Below are 19,015 nucleotides of genomic sequence, written 5' to 3'. Positions count from 1 at the left end.
TGATGGACTCACTGTATCGGTGCTGTTTCGGCTTCGTTTATCAATGTCTGCTGGTTTTTGCTGAGTAGTTTGTTTCTGCTGCTCCTACAGTACATCAGCTGCTGCTTGTCTGGCTAGCCTTCTTGAAGACGGATCCAATCACCTGCCAGCGAGAGAAATGTGGGGTCTGTGGGGGTGACTGAGCCGTTCAGAGTTCTCCGTAATGAAACAGGTGCCCTCACGGGGCAGAAAATTAGCAAAGTGCGTCACAGTATCAGTCTGTCCTGCCTCTCTGCAGGTAGCTATAAAAGGCAGCGATCGTCCCAGTTTGCTCAAACCCACTTCCAAAGAAAAAAAAAAACAGAGCAGTGAAAGTTTGTGTGTTTATGGTTCAGGCGTTTTTTTATTGGCCAGTGCCAGGTAAAACCTGAATGGATCTTGTGAATGACGTCTGTGGAATGTTCATGTGGTTACTTCTAAGCCCAAATGAGTGGGGACCAGGACAAGCATCCAAACCGGCTGGCGGATGGGATTTTCTAAAAGTGCCACTTGTGACATCATTAAAAAAGGTGATCTGGGACCAATTCTGTGGGATGTTTTTAGGGGGCACATTAGTTTGTGCTTTATTGGACTAAAAACACCTTCAGAATGTGCAATCTTATTCCTGCAGCAAGATATGCACCCTGTATTAATACTCTTACCCTGGTCATCTTGCAGATGAGAAAGCAGTTTGAGCACTGTGGTTCATTTGTAAGGCCTGCTAAGGAGGTGCAGTCCTGCTCTGATTTTTCTGAATATACAGTATGACTTCATTGAAATTCAGGGAGTTCCCTGTCATTCAAGACCTCTGCCACGCATAGGTGCCCAGCAGTATGTGCTCCGTGTATTAGCAGGGGGAAGGTACAGTAGCTAGCCAGGCCACAGAGAGCCCCCCCACATGCTTCCCTCAGAAGCTCAACAGCATCTCGTCTTGAATTTGTCCACGCCACAGCTGGACGTGCTGATGAAAGAGGAGACCTGGAGCCAGCTGGCACAGGTGGCGCACCTGAGAAGGTGAGAGTGTCTGGCAAGTACCCGGCCTGCCACCTGGCGCTGCTTTGCCATGTCTGCCTCGCAGGGAATCCAAGGAGCCCGTACTGTCAGGAGAGAGAAATGACATTTTTAAAAACGTTAAGCAGCAGGAGTACTGGTAAAAACGCAATGTGAATTGGTGAACACAATTACCCTCATCACACCCTGAGGTAAAGGCGATCCTGCTGGGAGAGTTGGGATATTTTAATATATATTAATATTTTAAAAGCTTGTGGGGCGCGTGTCATTTCCTGTTCAAGCCGCTTTTGGTGCCCTCGGAGGCCTAACATGTTAGACAGTCAGGGGGTCCTAATATTTTGACCACTGGGTGCAAAAAGAAATACCAGAGCCTATCTTGGCTATTCATACACTGTACATGCTGTATTATTTCATTAGCAGTGTCAGTGTGTCAAATCTAAGTAGATTGAGTCAATCTTAAAAATCTAAAGTCTGCATTTTCTATTGGCTTGACAAAAAAAACCCTGTAAATCTAAAAAGAAATGGATGTTTAATTTTCTGCTCCATTACATTCCAATGCATTCTGGGCCAGCTGAGCAGACAGCCCGAACAGCTGTTGGGATATTAAGATCCCGCCGCTGTCTCCCACACTTACTTCCTGCATGTTGCTTTCCAAGGAGACTCCAGCTGTTAGATTTCACCAAGTGAGAATCACAAACAAGCGAGGGGACATATTGTCTGCACAGTTCGAGAGAAGCCTGCAGCTCATGGGCTGATGGGTCTGTCATATGTACATTTAAACTGCTCTTTAAGGCTGGGAAAAAAGGGATATTATTTACAGAAAATAATGTTTCAGATGCAAGGGGGGAGAAAGGATATTACCAGCAACAGAACAAAGATTAGTGTGAAGAACTTATTGAATGGTATTTATCAATGGCGTTCAAACCAAGAGGCCTAGTGTCTGCTTGTCACTCTTTAAGGTGCTTCTGGTCTTTTACATTTTCATTCTGGGATGTCTTGTGCCATGCCTTTCCACAGCAAGCTGGTAGTGACATGCTAAATCTCAGTGGAAACAACATCATTCATTTTTATGTTTGACAGCAGTAATAAAGCCCAGCTAGAGGTTTATTTTAACAATTAAGGAGCAAGGGGAAGATATCACTGTATCACGAAAGGTCTGGGTCTTGATTTTTTTACTCGACCACTGCAATGACGCGGCTGGTGATTGGTCAGAACTCCAGTGCAAGAGACCGGAGAGGCATAAGTGAAAAGGTGAAAATTAATAATTGATTAACGGCCAGCAGGGCTAATCAGCCCAGGCCGGTCTGTAATGGGGAGGAACGATGATCCCAGGAGAAGCTAATTCACGTGGATCACGAAAAGGTGATCCGGTCAGAACAGCGAACCTTGAGCCCTCGTGAGAATACGATGGTTTCTCAGGGCTACCGCTAGCCAAAGGACGCTGTCTTGACGACGCCTTTTCCACAAGCAACCGGTTGAGCTCTGCGTTTTTAAAGAATTACTGCAGCCCCTTCCCTTACATAACTGCGTGGTCCGACACAGCCTATTTGGATACTGGTCGTACGGGGAGAGAGAGTTATGTTTCTGTAAGTGGGCCATATCGTCACTCAGCCATAATGTCCCCTGAGATGATATTCGAGTAAAATCCGTTGGCTGTAAGATTTAACTAAACGGCTTCTCACCGCTTGGCACGATTTCTTTAAAAACAAAATGTAAGAATACAAAATATTTCCTATAGGCTGATTTTTTTTGCAGATTAGACTGTAGGTTTATGCTGTCCATATGCTACAGGTTTATTTTTGAACGTGCCATATGTGTGTTTGAAGATCGAGATAGCTGATGCAATGCAGAATGCATGCGGCTCGCTCCTACGAGTTTAAGGCTCTTGACTTTGGCATCGGTGGGTCCTGAACACAATACTTCCTCTACTGACAGGCTAGGATTTTGTATCTATTCCATAAAAGCTGCACATAACACAATAATAACAATGACTTAAAACCCTGTCTTCGGTTTAGTGTTTCAGGCATTCCAATGAAGGGAACCAGAGCTTTCACTGGCCGATTATCAAACTTTATTGATTAGAAAAACAGACCAAAAAAAAAGAGAATAGAGAAAGAATAACGGACACAGCCCTAGCCTGCGATCTTTCCTCAACCGTCCACCCCACACTTTTTCCCTGGGTCAGAGATTAAATAAAACTTCACTCCCATTAAATGAACTACCACATACAAAACACTGAATATGTTAACCCAAATATGTCTCACATTAATAAATAATAATAACAGGGCCTCCAACACGGCTCTTCCGTATTTTCATACAACAACTTTCTTGCTTCTGTCTGGTTGCTGCTCTCGTCTTTAGAAAGTGTTGGTGGACGGCCGGTGCCCGCCTGCCAGCCAGCCGCCCCACTCAGCGCAGGAAGCGATCACTTCCCCCGGCGAGGTCGTCAGGAAACGGAACCAAAAAGCTTCACTGCCATTAGTGATGGCGGATGTGCACGAAGCGGACGCGATGAAGAATTTCCACGGGGGTTTCGATCGGATAGACGCGGATATGTGCCGCTTCCCATACTGCATCGTATGGACTCCCATTCCGGTGCTGTCGTGAGTCGCTCTCATTTACCTTTCTGCGACTGGGGTTTTTAAATGGGCTGGTTCCGCGGGTACCGTTTTTGTCATATTGTATCAGTTCAAATCCTGTGCCGAGGTTGTTGGGTAATCGCAGTGTGGGGCCCGTGTCGTTTTTTATTATGAGTTACAAAAATGGGCTCCGTTAGTGCTCACTGAGAGAAAGCAGCGTTTCGTTGCTGTTGCCGAAGTGAAACAGACAGGTATTCGGGGCCAGTAAGATGTCTTCTTAAATCATTCACAACATCCCCAGAGTGACATTCAGGATGCGCGGCTGATGGTGGCTCAGGAAAAACAGCGCGGATGTAGGTCTTCCTTATTGTCCAAATGTAGGTCTCGACAGCTGATCGTGAAAATAGAATAGCTGAGACAGCGAAGCAAAGTGACCCATTTTTCCATAACGTGGTGATCTAAAAATCAACTGTCCCACGTAAATCATTGTCTCTCCTGTGAGGTCGGAGAAGAAAATGGGGAAAGGTATAAAAACTTCCACTTCCGAGGACTGTATCTGTAAGCTCTTTTACAAATTTCAAGTTAATATTATGATTATTGTAGCATGAAGCAGTACTTGAGTTTATTCAATACTATGTGAACTACACCTGTCATCTCATGCAGAGAATCGGGTCCTGCACCTGTTTTTAGCTTGTAAGAGCATATGAATCCGAAGCAAATCGAGCTGTCATGTTGTAGCACTCTTCCTTTTCCTTGCTAAATCTCTGAATTTATTTAGTAGACGTCACAAGTTCATTATGTCCAGAGGGCTGTGAGGTGGGTCTGAACGTTAACATCCTTTTCAGTTGACATAAGTGCCTGGTATTTTCAAAGATTATTTCACTACCAATAGTTACTTTCAGTTCTGGAAGAAGTACACCTGGATTCTATTAAGAACATCAGGAAAATTACAAACGAGAGAAAGGTCATGTGGCCCATTTAGCTTGTTTTTTTGGCAGCTATATGATCTGAGGGTCTCATCCAGCCACTTCCTGAAGGAAGCCAGGTTATTGAACAACATGGCTGGTTTGCTTGATCCAGACTCCCACAGCTCTTTGTGTAAAGTTGTGCCCTCCCCCTGCTGTGTCTATGAAATGCACTTCCACTTGCTTTCCATTTACTAGAAGCTTTTGACCTGGATTTGACCATTGATGCAAAGGCTTAGCTTGTATAGTGTGTGGTTTATTAACATTGTCCACACACAAGATGGACGCTGATTACTTGTTAAATGTTAAATAAAGGCATTTATGCACACTGGACCCATAGGAGTTTCTGTGTAAAGCTGTCAAAATAAACGAGAACGTGTGCATAAACTACAGGGACTGGTGTGGTGTGCTAGTCCCAGAATCCCACTCTCACCAGCAGGCTTCATTGTACAGTATGTGGCTCAGCAGTCATTGCAGGAAGGCTGTGGAGATTAATGTTCATTGGGACCTGCCCTGGAAGCCTGCATGCATATATCCTCCTTCAGGTCACAGTTCAACCCAGCCGCAGGCTGTAAGTCATTAAAAAAAACTGCATTACAAGAGTTTGTTTTCCAGTGCCATCTTTGGACACATACACAGGGAGCCTTGCTTTTCTACTAATCCGGCCCAGAAGGGGGCGGCTGAGATGGGGCATCGTTGACAGTCTCTGCACTATCAGGAGTTCTTTACAAGAACCAAGTAAAAACTAGCAGAAACGATTTCTGAGTGTGTAAACGTGGAGCCCCATCGTGTCAGTCTAACTGTCTTTATATAGAGGGGATCTTTGGGCAGCAGTGTGGAGTACTGATTAGGGTTCTGACTCATAACCTGAACGTGAGACACTGCTGTTGTAGTCCTCAGCAAAGTAATTCACCTAATTAAAGCCATGGCACCAGATTCATTTGAAAGTAGTAATGGTACAACTAGGCAGAAGATACAAAATTTCTTGGCCATGCAGGGCCTGATATAGACAGTCATGCAGGTGGCTTCTCTTTGCTCCAGGAGTATAGAAGAGTTCCAGGGAATTCTGGGTTCTGCTTTTAGTCTGGCGGAGCACTGTCTTGCCATTGATTCAAATGTGCAGCTGTTCTTAAAGACCCACTTTCTCATCATGCTCTTTTTTTTTGGTTCTATTTCAGGTATTTACTGCCTTTCATTGGGCACATGGGAATCTGCACGTCTACTGGTGTGATCCGAGACTTTGCTGGACCTTATTTTGTGTCGGTAAGAAGTGACTGGAGATGTGAGGTTTTGTCCAGTTCTTGAGGATGATACTGTCGGTGGTCGTTCCAGTTGTTGATTTGGCTGTTTCAGGATAAACTACACAGGTGCACAGCAAGTGTGATCAGATCTCTCTCAAGCCATGAAACATTGTGGTGTTGGTTTGCTGATACAGAAGGGTTTTTTCCCCCCAGGTAAAACGTTTCCTTTGTTTGCATCATCTGATTTTCTCCAAACGTGTTTCTGTACCAGAAAATCCTCAGGTAGTTAACAGATTTATTTCCCCTTCATGGAAAGAAGAACTGATTGATCCAGTTTCTTACAATAGCAGTTCATTCAGAGTAGTAGAGTAGTTTATTGCCATATGCACATGTGCATTGGAATTCTTAACCGCGCTGATCTCTCGGGACATACACAGTAAAAAGGAAAACACCACACAATGTAGACAGAACATTACAAACATAATAAATAATAACAGGAACAATAATGAGCTGTGGGACAATAAATATGTAATAGTGAGAAAGAAAACATGGTAGACCATGTTAAAAACTTCATAGTGCAGGTGTGTATTGAGTCTGAGGCATTGCAGTTAGCTGGTGAGGATGCGTTCTGCAGAGGGATAGAAGCTGTTCTTGAGTCTAGTGGCCCTTGCTTTAATAGTACGGTACTGCTTGCCAGAGCACAGGGGGGAGAGCAGTTTGTGGCCGGGATGGTTGTTTGAGTGAAATGTCAGTTGCCTTTCTGGAACATTTAGCAGTATAACCTTTGTCAAGGTGACTTACCGACAGTCATGTTATTTTTGTTTTACAGGAAGACAACATGGCCTTTGGGAAACCCACGAAGTAAGAGTGTTAATCTAGATTGGGGGTAGATTGCACTGGGAGGTGAGGGCCACAGTTGTTCATGGCACTGGGTAACATCTCCATATTGTGGTTGGCCAGGTTGAGGGAGTTAATAGTAAAAACAAAATCAAACTGTAACGGATCCCCCTGGTGCTGCAACCCTTACCAGAAAAGTAAGCAGTCAGAAAATGAATGAATGGATGGAAATTCTCTGGGTTCTCTGGTAGTATGTACTTTGATGCGAGTTCTGTTGCTGGCCTTGAGGAGCTGCCACAGTGCAGTATGATTCGGCTGTGTGTTGACTTGTGCTGTTTGTCCTGTCCTTCGCTCAGGTACTGGAAGTTAAATGTGAACAAGGTGTACGCTGGCGGATCCAACGCCTGGGACACGGCGGTTCACGATGCCTCTGAGGAGTACAAGCATAGAATGGTGAGGAGCGGCTCGCGTTACTCTCGAGGGTGGTGGCGGAGGTGGATGCTGGGATGGATCTTTTCTTTGTGGAGCTCCTGATTGGCTGAATGAGCCGGTGAAGGCCCTGGCTCCGAGCTTGGGTTGGGCTCTGGGGCTCAGGCGTGGCAGGTCTGAGCTTGGGCTGTCTCTCTGTGACTGGGATTCCAGGAAATCAGAAGATATTTAGAAACTCCTCTGCACTTTCTCACAGCAGTATAATTTAAAGCAAAAAAAAGTCTCTCAAAATTGAAGGCTACTTAAAGATGGAACCCAATTATCAGGTTTCTGAGTAAAATGTTTTCAGATCGGTCTGCATTCTTGTAGACTGTAGAAAAAATAATACATCTCACGTTTGGGAAGACTTTAAGATTTTAAAAAGATTAGATTCAATTTCAAAAAGCTCTGTTTTTTTCGTTTTTGTCACGCATCAACTTTTCACCAGCTCAAACCACTGCAGTGTAGCTGTAGCTGCTCCTCCCACGATCATGAATCTCCCATGTCTTTCATTTCCAGCATAACCTGTGCTGTGACAACTGCCATTCGCACGTGGCCATGGCCCTGAACCTGATGCGCTATGACAACAGCACCTCCTGGAACATGGTGAAGCTGTGCATCCTGTTCACAATCTACAGCAAGCACATCAGGTAGGAGCTCGCCCCCTGTGGCCATCGTAGTGAACTGCACCGCGGGGAGTGGAGTCCAATCAGGGTGGTGCTCTTCAGAGAGCCTGTTACAGTGGCACATTACAGAAGCACACTGCATTTCCTGCTTTCATTTCATTTATTGCTTCTCAGGTTTTGTATTTTGCCCCTGTATGTTGTATTGCATGTATTGATATTTGTTTGACTGACTCTTTTATCCAAAAGTAAAAGTATTGTTTATTCTGAGTAATTTAATAAAACCTTCCAGGTGAAGAATTTTGCTCAAGAGTACAATTGCTGTGTGTCACCTGGGATTTGGACCCGTCCAGAACCTTAATATACCTCCTCACTCCTATATATATATAGGAAACCCCTATAATACAGTTGTTACAAACACGTATTATAATAAAGTACCATATTTTTATAATAGACCACAAAGAACGTGCAACTGGTTTGAATGTTTTTGTTTTTTAGAAGTATAAAAATTAGCAAAAATTCAAAATCAATGATATGAAGGCAAAAAAAATTAAGATGACTTGTGATATGATAGTATGTTATAGTTAGGCTGAGAAGTTCATCTGTTTAATACAGTAACATTCAATTAATAAACTTTAGGCCATATCGGGTGTTTTTACATTTAAAACTACCGCGATCTCAGATCAATTTATTTTGTACTGTAAATACAAAATATTTGCTCTTATATAGTGCTAAAGGGAAATGATGACTCAAACTAAAGCTCATCTCTTCTGCAAGTAATTTGTTTATAATCATCGTAATTCATTCCAGGGTGTGGATACAAAAATTGTAATTTCAGGTAGCTAAGCAGCTGATAAGCAGCTAAGCAGGAAGAATTCAAGGAAGGACAGTTAAATGGTACATCTTTTGGTTTTATTTTAGTGAATTCTAAAATGAGCACCAGAAAATCAGAATATGATAAATGTATTTCCACGGTACCCGGTTCATTTGTTTTTTAAAATCATTAGAGGAAAGATATTTTAGCGCACTGATGCTGCCGCTCCGGATAAATGAGTTTGATCCTCACTCCATCACAGAGCCTTGATGTTGTCTTTTGTCAGAAGAAATAATAAGTGGTTAGCCTTGTCTTTTCAGGATGTAGGTCGGTAGGAGACGTGTGAAAATATACAGAGCAACAAGACAAGCCTTGGGGAAAGCTGGTATATTAGTCCTGTGTGTCCTTTGCTGTCTTCAGTCACAGGCGGTAGATGACGAATGAGGTGCTCTGTTCCTCAGGGAGCGGCCAGCCTAGTGTTGGTACTATACCAGCGACCTTGTAACCCTGGTGCATTCACACTGAACACGCTAGGTCTGCTTTTGTGCAGCTTTTGCAGCTGTGCCCCTTGCTCACCCTGCGGTCCAGGTGGGTCCTAATGCCCCAGTATAGTGACGGGGACGCTATACTGTAAATAAGCGCCGTCCTTCGGATGAGACGTAAAACCGAGGTCCTGACTCTCTGTGGTCATCCCAGGGTGTAACCCCGGCGTCCTGTCCAAATTTTCCATGCCTCCTAATAATCCCCCTCTATCCCCCCCCCCCCAACTCCGACGGCAGGCGGAGCGACGCGCCGGTTGGAGTACTTCTCGGTCGCAGTTCATGGCAACGTCAGCTCAAAGATTTGGTTCAAACCACCAAATGGAGACAAGCGGACCCTGCTGATGCGGGATTAACGCGAGGAAAGAGAGAGTTGCAGCTGTGCCCCTCCACAGACAAAGCTAGTACTCAGCTAACTCATGTTGCACCAAAGTCTGAGCACATTCAATAAAAAATTGCCTTTCGGGGAAAAAAATAATTTTCTTCTGGGGTAAAAATATTGGGCAGCATGTTGGTACAGTGGTTAGCATTGAGGTCCTGAGGTGCTATCTGTGTGGAGTTTATATGTTCTCCCCTTGTTCACTTGGGTTTCCTCACAGAGTCCCCAGACATACTGGTAGATTAATTGGCCCTGGTGTGAGTGTGTGTCTGCCCTGTGATGGACTGGTGTCCCATCCAGTGTGTGTCCTACCTTGCATCCACTGCTTGCCTGGGTGGGCTCCAGTACCCCGTGGCCCTGAATTGGATAAAGCAGTGTAGAAAATGGGTGAAAGCAGAAAAAATATTTTACCACCTGCTTTTAACTGGGTTTGTGTTCTGCTTTTAATAATGAGATCTCATTGGGCTTCTACAGCCTAGACTAGAGACGAGTTAGGCTTATGCAGCGCTCTCTGAATCTTCAGCTCTGATAGGGTTAGGTCACAGCCCAGTCTCACGTTCCTGCTCTGCATTCTAAAAAACAAGCTCATCCTTTTCCCGTTGATAGAAGACAAGAACAATTACAATGGAGTGGAGGCTATGCGGTCCAGCTAGCTTGTTTGGTGCTTATTAACAAGTTGATTGAAGGATCTCATCCAGCCCTTTCTAGAAAGAAGCCCGGATATCGACTTCAACAACATGCCTGGGCAGTTAATTCCTTAATCCCACGCCCCCTCTGTGTAAAGAACTGTCTCCTGCTCTGGGGTTTAAATACACTTCCATGCAGTTTCTGCTTGTGTCCTCCGGTTCGTGTTTCACTGTTCATTCTGAAACACAGAGAGAAAAGGCTCTTGGGACAGATGTTCAGCTGAGCTTGTGAGAACAAGTTTCCTTTTTTTCTGAATTCAGTTGTCAGTGTTGAGGGAGATGGGGACATTTTAACATGTAAGGGATTTTCTTTATGTAACTGTTGTTTGTTCCAGGAAACGTGCTCGCAAATGAGAAAGGCACACAGGATGAAATGTGGCCTTTTATTTTAACCATGTCTTTTGAATTTATCACCGTGGACATTTAGAGCCAAGCCACCAGTACCTTGAGTGGGTTCAGAGTCAGTTAAGTTGTGCATGTGGGAAACTGCTCTGGATCATCGTGTGGGAACAGGTGAGATTAAAGCTCACTTTGGAAAACCCCTGTGACATCACTGGTAAAATATTAGGGATTCTTGTGGCTAAACCGCAGTGTTTTAAAAGGTGTTTTGAAGCTACACCTTGTGTACCACACCAGAACTGTTACAGCGTCTGTGCTGGAGGGAGCATTTAAAAGCTTTTTAAAATAGGCCAGTGATGACAAGAGTGCAGATTTCAGCTGCTTGGATCCACAGCTATACTGTGCAACACCTTTCTGGTAGGTGGCTGTGATGAACTGCTTACAGCTTCTAGACCTGTAGCTGTTTGTGTATGGATTCTGACGTGGTTTATGTTTTTAAACCCTTTTAGTTGTGTCAGTTTTCTGAAAACCTGGCTGCCCTTCGTGCTGGTGCTGGGGATTGTCCTGACTGTGGCCTTGGCTCTGAACATGCGGTGAGGAGGGGGCAGCTCTTGACACTGAAGGTGGGACAGCAGGCCTGGCTCATGTGGAATGCAAACCGAACACACGACGGCCTTCCTGTAGCTGAAGACCCCTCTCCAGACGTGGCATTGTAACCCATCTCTGCGTTTTCCAGCGTTGTACTCTCGGTTGGATTTCCTTTTTCTTTTTTGTTAAAGCAGTCTCTTACTAACGGAAGCTGAAGAGGAAAGCAAACGAAAGCAAACAAGCGAGATGTAAGTTGCAGCGGTGGGGGTGGTTTGTGCAGTCTGGACTTGGGGATTGCATTCCCTTCAACAGCGGTAGAAGGGATTCGACTCCCTGATTGTCCCATGATGCACGCCTGAGCTGTGGAGCAGGGTGGGCGGACAGGCTGGGAATGGGAATGGGACAAAGGGGTAGGGGGAGTAGGTGGAAGAGCCTGATCAATCAGAGCAAGTGAATGATGTGCCCTCCGCCAGCAAGGATGAGCCAGACCCCCTGTGTAACAAGCTTCTCCATTATCTTCTCGCTTCCTGGCTTTTGTCATTATCTGGATCATCTGCCTCAGAACTACATCTGTTGTCAGACACACCGTACTTTCTCCTGTTTTTTCTTGGGCGGGAGCCAGTCAATTTTATCTAATAGTTCTGTTTTATTTGTCCTCCCTCTGCAGGATGCATGATTTTGTTTGATTGCTCACCTGTGGTTTACTCTGTATTATTTGACTTTTCAGGACACATGATTCTGGGGTGCGACAATATCTAAACAACAAAGAAGTGAAACATCTCGTCAGAACTGAGTAGCTGAAGTATCTGTTCTAGTTACCAGAGTCCCTGCAGGCATATGATAGTTGGTGTTAAGTGCTGTGTAAAATTCACTCTAAACCAAAAGCTTAATAATTGCAGCTGAATTGCACTGGAACATCTGGGATGCTTCTTGTGTGTTTATTCCTGATAGTCTTTAAGGATATTGTTGGCATCTTGAGATGCATATTACTTTCTTGTCTCGCAGGTTCAATATTTCAATATTAATTCACACTTTGAATATCAAAAATACTTAAATAAAAACAATTTTCATACCTGTTTTTAAGCTTGGAAATATCCAAGTCTTAATACTGGCCATGGTCTAATGTAGCAGAGAGTTTTGTCTTTGTCTTTCCCCTCATTTTCAGTATTCCTCCCCTTCAAGGGAAAACAGTTCTGGACTAATGTAGTAGATTCTAGAATTCAGTTTCAGCATGATTTCAAGGTGCAAAAGTAAAATACCAATGTGCTTTGTAAATATGCCAAATGAAAAAGACATAAGGAAATTCACCAAAGAGAAATTTACAGCAGAGAAAATCTTTCTAACAGCCAGAACTGTCTAAAATACATTTGCACTTACAAGCTAATTAAATGTTAGTAGCGTATTTATCCAGCAATATACTGTTTGTATGCTAAAATAATACTCTCTATCTGCCAAAAAGAAACACATAAAGGTGAAATAGTCCAGTTTGTTTTCAGATGTCTTTGCAAATGTTTTTTTTTTTGGTAGCTTTAACCCCAGCACACTTCATTTCAAGCATTCTGGAACACACAGAAAAAAAGAACTTCCCATTTCATAAAGCTGGCTCTGCACGTACAAGCCTTTGAATATATTGCATTTTGCAAATGTCTGCATTGTTTTGAAATTAGACTACTGCAAACCCAAAACAGACAGTTGGCAGCACTTATCTTTCCAGCCCTGGAAAGCTGTATGCACAACTTGTCTCTGCCTGCTGTATAGTCAGAGTCCTGTACACCTATTAGAACACTTCACCATTTGCCACAAACTTCATTTTTCAAATATTTTTTTACAAATTTGCCTTTAAAGGTGGCTTAAATTGAAATTGGTCAGCAGTTTGCAGTGGTAGACATTGCTGCCTCACAGTGCTGGGGTTTAATTCCTGAGCTGGGGTGCTATCTGCATGAACTTCGTCAGTGTGTAGGTTAATTGGCTCCTAGGAAGATTAGCCCTAGTGTGAGTGTGTGTGTGTGCGCGTGTCTGCCCTGTGATGGATTGGCGTCCTGTCCAGGGTGTACCCTGCTTTATGCCCGCTGCTTCCCAGGACAGGGTCTGACTCCCCCACATCCATGAACTGGAAGAAGTGGTTAGAAAAGGGATAAATAAATTAAAAATTGTCTAAGCAGTTCAGTTCCACAACTGCAGAAAAGGGAATCTCTTAATCCCACTTAGTAACAGAAGAGCATAAGAAGCTTCTTGATGAAAACTATTCTTTATTATGTTGAGGGCAAGCAGGTTTAAAATGTGCATGTAAGATTTTTGAAGGATTTTCGAGGATTTATTTTGGGGTGGTGCTCTTTGGCCAAAGTGGCACTCCCCGAGTTCTTGCACACTGGCGTCGGAGAAGAGGCCTGTTGCTAAGGTCCTGTGGTCTCGGTGACAGATTTAATCCCTTCATTGTTGGTGGAATGGAACAAATAGCTGACCTTCACTTTCTCTGCCAAGCAACCAAAAGCAGCAGGTAGTGTCTTGGAAGTATGGCCTAAAAAACGCTAAGAAGGAGTTGTGATAATGCCTTCCTTTTGTTTCCACCTTCTGCTGTCCAGTCGAATGTTGTATTTTTCTGTTCGGTGCCGCTTGTTTCAGGGTTAAAATGAATGATTTTGGATTTTCCTTCTTGGGCCACAGACCATTAAAAAAAATCTGACGCTTAAATCCCACACTAATATTCACTTAGGTTTGCATAAAGAGCAATAATAACCAAGCTACTTAAGACTATAACAGAAGTCGTTTCCCTGTGTTACCTTATGTCTGATCAGCAGACCTATCTTTCCTTTGTTTTGGAAAGCACCTGTTACCCATTGAGCACCATCCCAAAGTGCTTAATGGGATGCGTTTACTGATTGAAGCAGTGCAGTCACTGTCATCAGGTTTCAATGGAAATCGAGCTTGTCTGACTACTAGAACGACATATTTTACTTTAATCTTTAGAGTAATAGGAATATATGTTATTGGTGTAATTGGGGATGTCAAGCTTTCTAAAATAAATCTTGCTCAAAGATTTATTTGAAATAAAACGTGGTCTAATTCTTATTAGTGTGCTTCCATGTTGGTGGGCATATTGGGCAGACGTCTGCACCCTGACGTTTCCTTGTACAGTGAACATGCCGGCTTTGAGCCCCTGATGGTATCCTGATGTTTAATGTCTTGATCATTTGTAGTGGTAATTGAGGGCTCAAGGAAATCATTTTAAATGGGTTTAGAGATGATCCTGGGAAGTACATTCAAACAGAAAATAAAGGAACAAGCAGTTGTTACCTTCATGCTGACAAGTGAAAAGAATGAAGGGGAAAATGTCATTTTGGCTGTGGGGCCATCAGTACATCTGAACTGAAGAGAGCTTCACAGCTGAAACACTTCTCTTCCTTTTTACTTTTCAAGGTGAAATTAACCTCTGCATGTTCCCAATCTAAATTGTAGATACTCCTCTCGGTGTTTGACAGCTTTTCTGATCTTTTAAATAATTCTTCCCGTTTCTATATATTTCAAGTGGTGAGTAACGATAGCAGAGTGCATCTTCCCCCAGTATCCTACAGGATCCTGTAGATGTTGTTAGCTGTGTGTCATAGCGCGTAGGAGGGTGTTGTGCGGATTCTTTTACAATCGAAGTCTCAGAACTCTTCCTGCAGAAGCAGAGATATAATACAATCAACAATACAGCAGTACAAGGCAACAACTCCTGAAGCATAGAAAAACAGAGGATGTCTGTAAAATATAGTTGCACTTGGTAACATTTTCCTACTGTGTTCCGAGATCCTCAAAAAGTACAATAAGGTGGTTGGAATTAAATCAGCTTTCTTGTATAGCTCTGTTGCGGATGTGATCATTCTCCTATTTTTGTAAGAAATGAATAAAGGATTGTGAATGTAATTGTAATATTCTTGACAACTCCCTGTACAGCAAGTGTTGGTGTTCATGTCAGTGAACCTGGTTTGCATCTGTCACTGTTTTCATTTCCAAGCAGCAAACAAGACTTCGTGGTGACTCCTGGCATGTAGATCGAAAAACAGAGGACACGTTACAAATGCGGGTAGGCCCTTCACCTCATCTCGTCAGCAGATAGCTAGTGGCTAAAGCACTTTCATCTCTTCTAGCCCTGTCCTGAAGGCAGCCAGGATATCGGCTTCAACAGCATGGCTGGAGAGCTTCCAGGTCCTTTCCACCCTCTGGGGCAAAGATAATTGGTCTCCTCTTCTTAGGTTTCACTGTGCTCTGCCCTTTAGTGCCCATCTTCCTGTGTCCGTGGGTTCTGCTTTGTCCACTCCCTTGGGGATTTCGAGTGCTTGAATCGGGTTGAAGCCGAGGTCGATCTTTGTTCACCCTGGACAAACTTCAGTTTCATGGGTTGCAAACCTACCGGCATTGTTTTTCTAAATACCTTGCACTGAGGAAAGTTAGTAAAGGCTTCAGTTCTCCCTCCTCTTATTGTCTCCTGTTTTTCAACAGCATGTATGCTGTTTGTATGTATGCGTTAGGAATGTGTTGGGCTCTTTAAGTGCTTTCTTGAGAAAGCACTGCTACAGGGTGACTCTTCTGTGCTGTGTTCAGATCTGGGTGTGGGGTTTTGAACTGAAATTCATTTACACTGGTGCTGATGAGATCTAGGTTTATTCAGACCTCTTTATAAAAATACTTTATGGGTTTTATGCCGAGCAGTGCTTGTTAAGAGACAGTCTTTTTTTTTATTGATAGCCGATTTTGGATCATTACGAATGCGTTTCTTTCAAGGCCTGACTGGCTAATCGTGTTCAACTGGCTGAACACTGCCAGGCTCTCCTGGGTACTGCCTGAGGGACAGGTGGTTGTTGGTGGAATTTTAACCTTTCCTCTTCCTGGTACTAAAGCTTTTCAGTCTTTAGTTCAGTTTTCTTCAGTTATTTTCAGCTCAAACCACACAGGATCTTAAAATCTTATTCTGGTAATGTAAAACGTTTCCTATAAATGTTAAGACGTCCTAGAATACAGGACGGATTACTGTAAATTGATCCAATACATCGAGTCAATTCTGTGCACTCCTTCCCTAAATTCCTATTTAGACGATGAACCGTAAGAAAGCTGCTGCCAGGCTGGAAATAAATCGTCACTGAGCACGGCGTTCGTACAGGATGTCCCGAGACAGTACCTCGCACGCCTGGTGAGGGGGGGGTGTGACTCACGCTTAGGCTGTGAAGGCTTAGCTGTGAAATATCGGCAGGTTGGTTTAAGATCCAATAATATCCTTTTCCAAGAGCCAAGGGTTCGTTATTAAGAACCACTGGCATTCAGGATCCTGGAGTCTGGCCGCTGGAATGCAGAACCCTGCGGTAAACTGACAAAGCCGTCCTTAAAGATCACCAAGAAACCCGTGTCTTTGAAGTGATCAGACTACAGCTCCGACACCTCCACCCTGTGTAGTGCTGGGTTGTTCTGTATTCATGTCTATCTGAACTAAATCATATGAGCACGAGTAAGAAATTGTACCTTTCCCTTTTCACCTTGCTGTACTTGAACTGAAATGATACCAGGTTCCGTTTTGCAATAGTTTATGAGCAATAGATTGATGATCTATAAATATGTCAATAGAGATGTTTACTTGAGAAGTGTGCCCTTTTTCTAAGCGTGTTTTTAGTGATTTTAATATGACGGGCAACAGTATATTAATAGATATCAGTTCTAAATATGTTGCGGCTCAAATCATACAGTTTATCATTATTTTATTAAGCGTGTCTTAGTTTCGCATTTGGAAAGTATCTGCGAACCTTTTTATGTTCTGCTTTTACATTCTCTTGGTCAGAAAGCGTTCACATCGTTTCATGACAAGTCAATACTTCAGGAACTGGAAAAAGAAGTCGGTAGTGTTTGATCTAGAATCGGAGACAAGGACTGAAAATTGTAAACAGTCATGACATAGCTAGTCGGGTCTAAAGAGAGAAAAATCGTGAATTCTCTTATCTTTCTGGGGTTTCTCTCTCTTGTGTGGGAGCCGCGGTAGGAACAGAATATTTTTAATATGACTTGTGTGAAAGGCCATAAACTTTTTTCTGTCTTTATCAGAATTGACACATAGCTGTCAAAAGCTTGTCTGCTTTGATTCATTTCCTGTGGTTTCTATGCGATCTCGGTGGAGTTTAACCGGGCTGTAGGAGGTATTATCGTGGCAGGAGCCCAGTCTGTGATCTTTCCTCGTGTTAGCCAACATGAAAGAGATGCAGAGCGCCAAAACTTTTGTTAAGTTGTTAGCTCAAAGGGGCGCCCGCTGTTTTCTTGACACCACTGCCTCCTGTCATTTTTTTAACATTCAAGACGCAGGAGGTGTTTGAATTGCTAATACTGTAGGGGACAAAGTGCGTTATTTACATAGTGTTAATGAGTGCGCCTTTTCGTGCTTATCTGATTTTTAGTACTGAATCAGAAAGCATGAAATATTTCTACCGTTTGCTAACTTTAAGTAAACGCCGCTCTCACTGATACGTTTTCACAGTTTCTTGGTACAAGAAGTCATTGACAAAAAAACTAACTAAAGTTTTCCATACGTCCATTTTCTTTCAAAACTTAACAATTCCTACACCAGAGCGGAGTAAGAAACCAGCATGCACTCAAAAAATCCCATTTTAAATGGGACTAAATGATCTTCCGGTGGATCCACCAGTTTCCGTTATGATGTTTTCAGTGGATTACAGAGGGATTAGGATACACAAAACCACAGACTGTCAGATCTTTATTTCTCACAAGAGCATCCTTTTACTACCAGATTCTGTTTTTATTTAGCTAAGCCACATCTCCAGCTTTACGAAACCTAGGAGTCTCCCCAGGTACCAAGGTCTGTGTCTCGACTCACTGAATATTAATATAAATTCATGATCCAACGGCTTCCAGGAAAATAGCTCACACGCTATTATTGCATTGTCTTACATTATTATTATTATTAAATTATATGGAGTTCCACGGATCAAGATATCAGTAAACTGTTGAAGATCAGGGATGAAAAGTTTTACTTTTTCGGTTGAATTTCTGTGGTGCCCTGGGTTTGTGTTTGTTGTGTTGTTGTGTTTGTCCGGTGTGCACTGGGACATTATGTCTTTCCTCCAGTCCTCAAAGAGCCAGTGAATAATCAAACTCTAATGATGGATTTGCACAGCGAGAGATTTTCTAAATGACACCGTCTCCAGCTGTCGTCTTCGGCTTTCATCTCGTACGTCTCCATTGTCCTCGCCGAGATGCAGGAGTGAATGCGGTTTGAGCAGTGACGGGAGTCTTGCCAGGGCCTAATGTGTGTTTTGCTGCAAAGAGAAAGTTACTGAAACAGATAAGTGCGGCAGTACACACGTCAGAGTGCGTGCGCCTGGTCTATAACTGAGCAATTCAACGCCCTGTACATTTCCTGGAACTGACCACCCTGGTTTAATAAAGCGTTTAATATAGATCTTAGCCGGGAAGTCGAGCATTCACCTGTCTGCCTCTATGTGTTTGTATACTTCAGTTTTTGTCTTAATGCGTTTTCGTTACACGAGTGTATTTTGCGATCACAAATACCGGCAATAAACACTGAAGGGCTTGTTTCGAACTTGTTGCGTGAGGTTTATGTTGTTTCAAACTTTAAGGTGTACAAAGTTATTTATTCCAGACTGCTAGTAGCATTGTTCCCCAAAACGCAAACTGCTGATTTATTTTAACAAATCTGAATAGCCTTCGGTAAAGGAATTAACGGTACGTTAATTAACGACTTTTTTATTTCTTAACGACTGCAGGTTCTTGCCAGATATCGTCTTTAATGTTGTGCTTATAGCCGGTCTTACGAGGGACCTCCCGTTGTCTGTAATTGAAATTCTAATGGAAAATCGTGCACTGATGAGAATATTTTTTGTCACAGGTTTCTTGTGAACCTCTTCTCACTCAGTTTTAAGAAGCCTTTG

General features: G+C 43.2%; 1 protein-coding gene across 1 annotated transcript; it reads left to right on the top strand.

The window, feature by feature from the left end:
* The first annotated feature begins 3,506 nt into the window (after positions 1 to 3,506).
* LOC148820522 (transmembrane protein 222-like) lies at positions 3,507 to 18,660 on the top strand. Its single transcript, XM_088933196.1, has 6 exons — positions 3,507 to 3,632; positions 5,752 to 5,836; positions 6,644 to 6,675; positions 7,008 to 7,104; positions 7,639 to 7,769; positions 11,009 to 18,660. The coding sequence occupies exons 1-6, from the start codon at positions 3,514 to 3,516 to the stop codon at positions 11,094 to 11,096; spliced, it is 552 nt and encodes a 183-aa protein (XP_088789322.1). The 5' UTR covers positions 3,507 to 3,513; the 3' UTR covers positions 11,097 to 18,660.
* Positions 18,661 to 19,015: the final 355 nt, after the last annotated feature.

Source organism: Atractosteus spatula, chromosome 14 (genome assembly GCF_055471065.1).
Source record: "Atractosteus spatula isolate fAtrSpa1 chromosome 14, fAtrSpa1.hap1, whole genome shotgun sequence".
NCBI classification, from domain to species: Eukaryota; Metazoa; Chordata; class Actinopteri; order Semionotiformes; family Lepisosteidae; genus Atractosteus; species Atractosteus spatula.
The sequence above is the reverse complement of the archived record's forward strand: the minus strand, read 5'-3'. Positions and strand labels throughout refer to the sequence as shown.

Excerpts from the sequence above, each read along its gene's own strand:
- LOC148820522 (XM_088933196.1), top strand. The coding sequence starts at position 3,514 with ATGGCGGATGTGCACGAAGCGGACGCGATGAAGAATTTCCACGGGGGT. Across the intron at positions 7,105-7,638 it reads AGGAGTACAAGCATAGAATG|CATAACCTGTGCTGTGACAA; the intron begins GTGAGGAGCGGC and ends TTTCATTTCCAG. Across the intron at positions 7,770-11,008 it reads ATCTACAGCAAGCACATCAG|TTGTGTCAGTTTTCTGAAAA; the intron begins GTAGGAGCTCGC and ends AAACCCTTTTAG.